General features: G+C 50.4%; 1 protein-coding gene across 8 annotated transcripts in view; it reads left to right on the top strand.

Moving 5' to 3' along the window:
* The first annotated feature begins 1,538 nt into the window (after positions 1–1,538).
* Positions 1,539–10,441, top strand: part of Ccdc136 (coiled-coil domain containing 136) — a 29,328-nt gene continuing 20,425 nt past the window's right edge. For 3 of the 8 annotated variants that reach the window (XM_032906843.1, XM_032906844.1, XM_032906842.1), the window contains exons 1-4: positions 1,540–1,687; positions 2,451–2,558; positions 4,200–4,454; positions 4,539–4,613. In XM_032906843.1, coding sequence (XP_032762734.1) covers positions 1,630–1,687; positions 2,451–2,558; positions 4,200–4,454; positions 4,539–4,613 — 496 coding nt within the window. In that variant the 5' untranslated portion in view covers positions 1,540–1,629. Of the gene's footprint in view, positions 1,688–1,741; positions 1,977–2,450; positions 2,559–4,199; positions 4,455–4,538; positions 4,614–10,441 lie in introns of those variants that run through there. The other 5 variants (XM_032906838.1, XM_032906839.1, XM_032906845.1 and 2 more) reach the window with 4 other exon arrangements.

The raw sequence follows: 10,441 nt of genomic DNA, 5'->3' as shown, positions 1-10,441 counted from the left end.
ACTGGCCTCGAACTCATAGAGTTCCGCCTGCCCCTGACTCCCAGGTGCTGGGATTAAAGTGTGTGCCATCACTGCCTGGCAGGCATCATTGTTAATAGGAACATGAGTTTAAATCCATGAGTTAAAATCTGTGATTAATGAGGAAGGCATTATTAACGTAGTTGGAAGGTTCATGTCAACTCATTTATTCCAAGAGTCAGATACTTTGATAATAAAGATACAAAGATGGCCGGTTGTGGTGGCGCACACCGGTAGGATTTGCTGAAGGAGGCAGAGGCAGGAGGATCACGAGTTCGAGGCCAGCCTGGGCTACACATTTTAAAGGGGTTGGGGATTTAGCGCAGGGGTAGAGCGCTTGCCTAGGAAGCGCAAGGCCCTGGGTTCGGGCCCCAGCTCCGAAGGAAAAAAAAAAAGATACAAAGATGGCTAGGGTACTTCCCAATCTTAACAGCAGCCAGTACTCTGATGCTGCCCAGAGGGTCAGAAGAGCACAACCGGGGTGTCTAATAAGGAAGGGATGGCGTGTCTGGAGAGTAACTCTCAACCCGAGGCTGAAATTACTGAAAAACTAGACATGCGCAGCAGGCAAAGAAGTGTTTCATTCCTGTGGAACATCTAGTCTTAAGAGTCTTGCAGCTTGGGGAGTTCGAACAAGGCCAATCCAGGTCCAAACTTTAGGAGTGAGACTACAGGAGAAAGAACTGGTGTGAGGACCCAGTTTAGAAATCTCCCCACGATTAGGACTCGGGGAGCCCATTCCTGCTGAGATGTCAGATCTGCCTCAAGATCAAGTTCATCTCTTGAATAAATAGATGAAAAGATGAAATAAGACTCGTGGTTTCCCATATCTCCTGTTACAGGGAACATCGGTGGTGCTCACACGGCACAGGTCACAGAGGGCGTGGCTCAAAGGACGATCTTGGTACACTTAGAGACAGTCTGGGTGGATCCTTGGCTCTGGCTTGGTGGGAATTCGGGGAAAGCAGTGATGTGCCGCCTGGTAGTTGGCACATCCAGGTCTCAATTTCCCTACCCGCCAGCTCTGCAGTAGCTCTGGGGCGCGCGAGGCCACCCGGAGGGGATGGGCTCTGTAGACTGCCGGGATGGAGATGCTGGCCCAGCCTGGAGACCAAGGAAGCGTGCGCGCGTGTCTGCGCATCTGCATGAAACAGTCTATTCAACACCCCACCCCTCTACCCAAAACTCCCCGGCTTCTATCACCCGGCAAGACCAGGCCCTGAAACCCCAGCGCAGAGAGGTCCCCACGCACGGCTGACCCAGGGTGGGTTCTGCAGCCAGAACCAAGCCATCCTAGCACTCCTTGGGAGCATCTTCAAGATCCAGTAGCTCACGCCTGCTTTGCAGGCGCAGCAGACCTGAAGCTGCCTCGGGCGAGCCTGGGGCACTTGGGTGGCTTGCTCTGAGACTCTTTTGCAGGTCCCCAATGGGTCTGGAGCCGGCACTGGGGAGGGTTTCCGGGCGGCCGCAGGCGGGCACTCGTGTCAGGTGGCCAGGCCAGGCCCCGCCCTCTCGGCCCGCCCTCTCTCTTCACTGCGCACCGGGCTCCCGGTCCCCGGTCTGGAGGCTGCGGCTTCTGCTCGGGAGGCGGCGGCAGCGACGGGAGCGGCCATGGAGGCAGGCGGCGGGGCCGGCGCGGGAGCCGCGGGCTGGAGCTGCCCTGGCCCAGGTCAGAGCCGCCTCTCCCTCAGCTCCCTATGCTCTTTCCCCCAACGGCTCTCCTTCCTTCTGACCCCCAGGTTCTCCTGGTACTGAGTCGGCTTCCTCCACCCTGGCCTCCACCGGATACCGGATACTGCTCTCCATCTTTCGACCTGGGATGTCTCTTCCCAGCGGTCACTCCCCAAGCGCTCCCCATCCAGTCTCTCCAGCCCAACAGTGCTTCCAGCTCACGAGGGGGGCGAGGGGATTGTCTCTAGAACCTGCACCCTTCTAGTTCATCAAAGCTCTTGACCACCGTGAGAGGGTGGGGTGGGCGAGGTCTGGTGAGGGAGGGGAGGGGAGGGGAGAGATTGAGGAAACGGCCTAGTTTAGAGCCCCCTCTCTTCTCTCCTGGTCCGGCCGCCCCTCCCTACTCTGCTTTGCTATAAAGGACCCTCCCAAAACCTTCTTTCCTAGTTCCCACCCTATCCCTCTTCTCCTTGTGGCCCAAGCTAAACACTCACCCTCTTCTGTCTGGGCGAGGGAGAGGAGCCGGAAACAGCCTGGAACAGGGGTGCTGATGTTAGATAGCTCCGGGCTGGGGTCTTCTCCATAGGCAGAGCATGGGAGGTGGCTAAGGGAATAGAATCACAGAGCTGGGCAGAGTGAGTCAGGCTTCTCCAGTGTGATGACAAATTTCGGGGCTCCCATATAAGAACGCAGGTCCCTTTCTTTCCCCTCAGCCCCAGCCCCCTCGAAACCTACAGTGCCTACTTTCTCCCTGCTCACAGGACCCACAGTAACCACTTTAGGCTCTTATGAGGTATCTGAGGGTTGTGAGAGGAAGAAAGGCCAACGCTGGGGGTCCCTGGAGCGCCGCGGGATGCAAGCTATGGAGGGTGAGTTTTCTGAAAAAGGCTTTTCCATCACTCCATAACTCCCTTCCTCCTTCCTTTCCTGACCCCAGAGCTCTGAGCCAGGACAGGGCCCTTCCCTTACTTCATCTCAAGCCCCTCCTTCCTGGTGGCTGAGCTCCAAGCCTCCCCTGGGTTCAGGCATTGATGGAAGTTTGGGCTCATCCCTTTGGGGCTCCAATCACCCAGCTAACCAGGTTGTGTGTCCTGGGGGAGCCGCCAGACAGAAAGAGGTCCTGCTGAAGCCAGCCTGGAAACAGGCTTTCGGCAGGGGGCTTGTTCTTCTCCCTGCCTGTTGACCCAGATCCCAAGCTGTCTCTTATTTTAAAAGCCAGGACATGGACATGTGAACTGTCTTTTCGATGCCGCCACTGTCAACTCTGAACAGAGCTCTGCAGCTTTAGTAAGAAAGTGCTTAGGAGAGAGCTCAATGAAGCCTATTTCCCAGCAGCACTCCTGTGTAGCAGGGCAGGTGGTACCGACCCAGTATCCAGGTCCTCTTGTGAAGTGTCCCCAGGCCCCTCTATAGTTCAGCACAGGCCTTCCCTAGAGACGTAGATCGCATAAGGGGTCTCAGATGAACTGTGTGCTGTTGGCATTAGAAAAGGGAAGACCAGACATCTAGAATTTAAAAACAAAGCAATCCCTACCAAAACAAGATGTTGCTATTTACAGGAACTGCATTGCAGTTAAAAAAAAAAAAAAAAAAAAGTGTTCTGAGCCTGAACGTGAAGACCAGTATCATTTTTCAAATGTGTCAGCAGCAGTGGAGAGATGGCTTAGCAGCTGACCAGTTCCCAGCACTCACATCGCAGCCCATAGCTGTCTGTGACTCCAGTCTTAGAGGCTCTAATACTCTCTTCTGACCTGCAAGGGCGCTGCACTCACATGATGGACAGACACACACGCAGGGACAGACACACACACACAGGCACCTGTATGCATTAAATAAATAAATGAGTAATTTAGAAGAATGTGTTAAGATGGCTGACTTTCTTTCATACACGAGTTCAGCCTGACACTTACTCTGAAAATCAACTTTGGTCAGCAGGTAAGGGATGAACCTTGTGGCACCCAACACGGAAACATCGGGTGTAGAAAATTTCAAGAAGATATTTGATAACATACATTTGAAAGGGTTCTGCCAAGTCATTTCCGCCTAATGTTTCCTTTGCTACCTACAGGCCAGGCCGGTGTTTTCTTATTATGAAAAGGCTCTAATACCTTGCAAGCCACCTAGATTTTTTTTTCCTCCCAAGCTTGCTCCATTTGGCCTAAATAAACAGTTGGTGTCTGAATGTCTGAATCCTTTCTAAACTCCTTGTCCCACTACTCAGAGTTGAGACGACCAGTGCCAGGTGTCCTCAAGCAAGCTTCTTGTACCTGAGCCTGCATGAGGCTCAGCAGTAAAGGCAGTAGATAGTCAATATTAGGTGTCAGGAAGCTGGAAAAGGTGCATCCAAATTTGACCCACCAGAGCCTGACCATGAGTTAGGTCCTACCCCAGAGAACCTCGGGGGGACACCAGGTGGCACTATTCTGCTGTCCAGGGCCTGGGGTTACCACTCCAGGTGCAGGGTTCTGGAACAGGTACTGACTGTGTGGTGGGATGATTGTTTCTCCTAGGGGAGGTGTTACTTCCAGCTCTGTATGAGGAGGAGGAGGAAGAAGAAGAGGAAGAAGAGGAAGAGGTTGAAGAAGAAGATCAAGTACAGAAAGAAGGCAGTTTGGGCTCCCTGTCAGTGGGCAAGCATCGGGGCCTGAGCCTCACAGAGACAGAGCTGGAGGAGCTGAGGGCTCAGGTGCTCCAGCTGGTGGCAGAGCTGGAGGAGACCCGTGAGCTTGCTGGGCAGCATGAGGATGACTGCCTGGAGCTTCAGGGTGAGCACCCGTGACAGGGCAGGGTCTTGGGCCCAAAGGCCGTGTGCATCCCTGGTTCCAAACCAGATGTTCCTCTCACTGCAGGGCTCCTGGAGGATGAGCGGCTGGCCAGTGCCCAGCAGGCCGAAGTATTCACCAAACAGATCCAGCAGCTCCAAGGTAATTGCCCCCCAAGTGTAGACAGAGGGGAAGTGGCCACGCTAGTCAAACAAACCTAACTCAGAACCTTACCTCTCTCCTTTTCTTTATTTCCTTGCCCCTTCTGTCTTAGTCAGGGTTTCTAGTCCTGCACAAACATCAGGACAAAGAAGTAAGTTGGGGAGGAAAGGGTTTATTCAGCTTACACTTCTGTGTTGCTGTTCATCACCAAAGGAAGTCAGGACTGGAACTTAAGCAGGTCAGGAAGCAGGAGCTGATACAGAGGCCATGGAGGGATGTTTCTTACTGGCTTGCTTCCCCTGGTTTGCTCAGGTTGCTCTCTGACAGAACCCAAGACTACTAGTCCAGGGATGGCACCACCCACAATGGACTGGGTCCGCTCCACTTGATCACTAGTTGAGAAAATGCCTTACAGTTGGGTCTCATGAGGCATTTCCTCAACTGAGGCTCCTTTCTCTGTGATAACTCCAGCTTGTGTCAAGCTGACACACAGAACCAGCCGGTATACCTTCTCTTCTCCTTGCCCCGTGTTCTCCTTTTTTCTTAACTTCCCATCTTTACCTATCTACATGGCCATCCTGACCTCCTCCCTCTTGCCTTCCTATCTTTCCCAGCCTCCCCCCTCCCATCCCTATTTACTTTGTTCTTCTGCCCAGGGCCAGGGGTGTATGATCCAGGATTAGTTCCAGGCTGTATTTCTCATCCTGGTTCCTCCAAGGTCTCCATAGGGACCCGCTGGAGGACATTCCAGTGTCGTTGAAGGAAACAGATAAGAACCTGAGTTTGTGGTCCCCAATTCCTCTATTTCAGTCCCTGTCCTTTTGTCTCAGGAAACAGTGAGGCAAGCGTCCCATATTCCACTGCACTACCAAATAGAGAGCTTTTGTTACTTCTGTGGGCTTCCGGAAGGTTCTGAGGATCTGCCCTAGAAAACAGCAGGGACTCTGTAGGGAGAGCTGAGATCAAGCCAAATGCAAAGTGTAAATGGAGATGGGGGAAAAGGTCTGGAAGCCATCCTGGAGAGAGCAAGCAAATGAACAGAACCTATATAAGGAGGAGCAGAAGAGAAGGGTACAGCATGCAAGCAACAGGAGATGGGGGAAATGTGGCAAAGAGAAATAGCAGACACAGCACGGTGTGTGTGCGTGTGCGTGTGTGCGTGTGTGCGTGCGTGTGTGCGTGTGTGCGTGTGTGTGTGTGTGTGTGTGTGTGTGTGTGTGTGTGTGTGTAAACTCCCAGGTTTAGCTTTACCCATGCACAAAGTTCATTATCTTGGGCAGGTCACTTATCCTCCAAAGTCTCCATTTCTTCCCTGTAAAGCAGTTGTCTGTCACCTGTTTGTTGAGATCCTTTGTATTTAAAGGACCAACAAGGGGTTGGGGATTTAGCTCAGTGGTAGAGCACTTGCCTAGCAAGCGCAAGGCCCTGGGTTCAGTCCCCAGCTCCGGAAAAAAAAAAGGACCAACAAAGAACACAATTGTCCAAATTCCTAAAGAGTAGATTCCACAGCTGGGTAGGGTGGCACAGGCCGGAAATCTCAGTATGTGGGAAGTAGAGGCAGGGAAAATCAGGAATTTGATGCCAGCCTTGGCTACATAGTGAGTTCAAGGCTATCATAAGACCCTGTGCCATTAAAAATAAATAAGTTCTGGGGCTGGGGATTTAGCTCAGTGGTAGAGCGCTTACCTAGGAAGTGCAAGGCCCTGGGTTCGGTCCCCAGCTCCGAAAAAAAGAACCAAAATAAATAAATAAATAAATAAATAAATAAATAAATTCTAAAGGAAAGTGTAACAATACAAGTAATAAAGGCAACATAGGTATGAATATGATGCTCAGATACATACGTGGTACTGACAAGTTGTTTTTCTGCCAGTAAAATGAGCCAACTCAAGCCAGATTAGATTATATTAAATGCAGGTTCATTGGGAAGCTACATTCAGGCAAGTTCACTGACCCCCAAGGACTGAGGCCGGGGCAGTCACCATGGGGGGGACGGGGGAAGAAGAAGAGAAAGAAAGGAAAAGTATGTGCAAAGAGAGAAGAGAAGAAGAGGAGAGAGAAAGGGAGACCAAAATGTCTGGAATACATAGGGAGGAGCCTCTCGGGGAAGGGCAGCCCAACCCCTGTGCTGGAAAGTTCAGGGTTGGGGGCAGGATATGCCAGGTTGGGACTGAGGGATGCTGGGAGAACCTGAAGGCTAGGTCTGCTTTGGTAGGTAAGATATGCACCTCAGTCTCTTGTCCTGGGACAGATACATGGATAGGGATGAAGTGGGAGTTGGCTAGGTTATGAAAAGTCTTCAAGACAGTGGTGCGTCAGTTGTGTAATGGGAAGCGTCCAACCATTCAAAATCAGGTGGAAGAACCTGGTAGACAGAAGAGCAGCAACAGCAAGTTCCAGAGATGAGGACGAACTTCATGTGTTAGGGGGCGCAGAACCAAGGTCACTGCAAAGTTCATGTGAAGGACCCTTGTAGGAGGAAGTTCTAAGAAGAGGGCAGAGGTCTGGTTAGAGTAGGTAGGCCTTTTAGGTTAGCGGACAGAGCTAGCATCCATTGTAGATGCCATAAGAGGTATTTTCCATGACCGGAGTGGCTGATCTGTTTTATATTTCTAGTTAGCGCTTTATCTTTTTCCTCCCGTGGTAGGGGTTTAATCCAAGGCCTTTGCCAGGTGCTGACCACAGAGCAACATCCCTAAACCTTTGCTTTACCTTTTCAAAAGAGTACTTTAGAACCCCAGAGGAAGAAATGGAGTCAAACACACCAGTTGGTCCATTTAGCTGACTGTTTTGTTGAACTAAGGCAGTAGAAATGGAACCAGTTGGAAACATATGGAAACTGGGTAAATACCCATATCTAATGGCTGGCATGGGAAAACTTGGCAAGAAATTTGCTTGGGAACTAGAAAAGCCCTTTAAGAGATTTTTGGCTGGATAGGTTCAATGTCCAAGTGAGTATGCGAAGGAGCCATTTGGATGTGTGGTCTAGAACCAGGGGAGAAACGAGCTTGAAATGAGTGTTGGTAATTATTAACATGCAGACAGCATTATAATCTATGGGAGATGGACATTCATTCACACCAAGAGATACCAGAGGGGAGAGAAACAGTCCATAGAGACTCTCCTAACTAGATGCCAAAGATAAAAGGAACGGCAAAAGAAACGTGATAGAAGGAACACCTAAATCCATTCTGGCCTGAAAGCCAAGAGCAAAAAAAAACCAAAAAACGCTTATCCACTGTGTGGAAAATTGTGAAAGCAAGTAAGGTGGCTGCCGAGGGTTGGCAAGATGGAGAACCAGGAGACACGGCAGAATGGATTGGGATTAGAGGAAAAACGGAGAACAAACTGAATACAGATCAGGGTGATAGCCATTTTTAAAGAGAAGTAAGGGAGGGTGAGGTGAGATCTTGGGAAAGTGTTTTTTTTGTTTGTTTGTTTGGTTTTTTTTTTAAGACAAGGAACCCTTGATCTTGTTTTTATGATGAAGGAAAAAGTCCACTTGAGTCGAGCCAAGTATTAGTCTTGCTTGGAAAAGAACATTCTTTTCTTTCTAGCATGGAGAAGTCTGAAAATCTTAAAGAGCAGGGGGAAATACAGTTGTCGCTAGAGTTCAAGGATTCCCAGCCTGGTGAGGGGCGCCCGCGGGCTTCAAACCCACCTCAAGCCCCGCCCCGCGGAAGGAACCTGAGAAGGTCCTTGCGCACGCGCGTTGCCCGTTTCCGCCAAGTGGGGGCGCTCGCGGCCTCAGAGGTACCTAGTGTTCAGAGGCGGTTCCGGCCGCCAAAGCCCCCCGGGGCGGCACCGGCCGGGAGGCGTGAGCCCCCCCCCAGGAGACCGCTTGTGGGGGGCCGCCGAGATGCAGGCCATAACCAGTAAGTGCGAACTGTCTTCTCTGCCCCTCAAGCCAACTCTCGAATCTGAGCCCCCGAAGGCCCCAGCCCGAAGTCAACCGGCGCCAGCTCTTTGGAACCTGGTCCCTGCCTTTCCAACTCCTGGCTGGTCTGACCTATTCAGCCTCCGAGATGGGCCTGGCCCCTCACCACCCATCACTACCCCAACTCCCATGATCTGAGAAGACACTTTACAGAGCCAGGTCCCAAACTGCTACCCAGTGAAATTTGAAGGTGTGCTAGGGAGATGGAGGTTAGTCTGCGCCCCTAGAATGCTCAGGCCTGGGGATTCCTCATAGTGAGCAGTTGATCCCCATGCCTCTCCCTCCAACTAAACTGAGGTGAGGATCTAGATCTCACCTTGTAAACTCTTGTACTGTAGAATATATTTGTGTTGTAGGGTGTGTTAGTTGGTCTCCCGATCTCTTGGTCGTGAACTCTATGAAATCAGGGAACATGCTGGTTTTAGTTACTTCCTTTCAAATAGAAAGTCAGGGTGTGGGGATGTAGTTCAGTGCCTGGCACACATGAGATGCTGGGTTCAACCTTTTTTTAAAAAAGGTTTATTTATTTATTATATATAAACACTGTAGCTATCTTCAGACACACCAGAAGAGGGCATCAGATCTCATTACAGATGGTTGTGAGCCACCATGTGGTTGCTGGGATTTGAACTCAGGACCTCTGGAAGAGCTGTCAGTGTAACCACTGAGCCATCTCTCCAGTCCCGGGTTCAACCTTTAGTAAAGGAATTTAACCCAAAATTCAGGAAGTGACACAACCTAGCGCTCAAACTTGCTGAAGGCACAGACCTCTTCCTCAGGTGCCCTGTCCACTTCTTCTTTCTTTTTTTTTTTAATTTTATTTACTTAATGTATATAAGCACACTGTAGCTGTCTTCAGACACATCCAACCCCATTACAGATGGTTGTGAGCCACCATGTGGTTGCTGGGAATTGAACTCAGGACCTCGGGAAGAGCAGTCGGTGCTCTTAACCGCTGAGCCATCTCTCCAGCCCCCTGTCCACTTCTTGATATTAACCATATATCCAAATGGGTGCTTTCTCCCTCCTTTCCTCCCTCCCATAAAGCTTGACACAGGCAGATCTCAAACTCCTAGACTCAAGCAATTCTCTTGCCTTGGCCTCTAGAGGGCTAAGACTACAGACATGAGCAACTATGCCCTTAAATTTGTCCTGTAGGACAACCACGTGCTCTTAACGTGTAATTTTGCATATACAGAAGAAAGAGTAAAAATCGAATGAATGAGCCCCTCCCTCCTACCTGAATACACTTAAGTATTTATTTAGCCGGGTTTTGGTTTAAATTCCTTTATTAAAGGTTGAACCCGGGGTTGGGGATTTAGCTCAGCGGTAGAGCGCTTGCCTAGCGAGCACAAGGCCCTGGGTTCAGTCCCCAGCTCCGAATAAAAGAAAAAAAAAAGTTTGAACCCTGTATCTCTTGTGTGCTAGGCACTGAACTATACATCCCTATGCCCTGACTTTCTATTTGAAAGGAAGTAAATAAAACCAGCATGTTCCCTGTTTTCATGACATTTATAGCCAAGTGAGGACAGAACTGAACACAGCCACATGTGCTGCAGAGCTCAAGGAGCTGTATGAGCAAGCCTTGAGGGTTCCTCTTAGCTGTTGCAGGAGGTGGAGGAAAGGTTAGAAAAAGGTGAAATCTGGGTGTTTGCTAGAATATGCAGGGGATGGGACATGGGGACAGCATACCTCGCGAAGTCCAGTTCTCTTTCATCCCTTAATCTTGCCTACACTTCTGAATTCTCACTGAAATCCATGACTTTAACTCTCTGCTTTGGGGTTATTTTCACCCATTCCACATGGTTGCCGGCATCCAGAAATCCAAGATGTGAAACTAGATGCAGTGACTCACGTCTGCAATCTCTTCACTTGAGAGGCTGTGTTTGAG

Source organism: Rattus rattus, chromosome 6 (genome assembly GCF_011064425.1).
Source record: "Rattus rattus isolate New Zealand chromosome 6, Rrattus_CSIRO_v1, whole genome shotgun sequence".
NCBI classification, from domain to species: domain Eukaryota; kingdom Metazoa; phylum Chordata; class Mammalia; order Rodentia; family Muridae; genus Rattus; species Rattus rattus.
The sequence above is the reverse complement of the archived record's forward strand: the minus strand, read 5'-3'. Positions and strand labels throughout refer to the sequence as shown.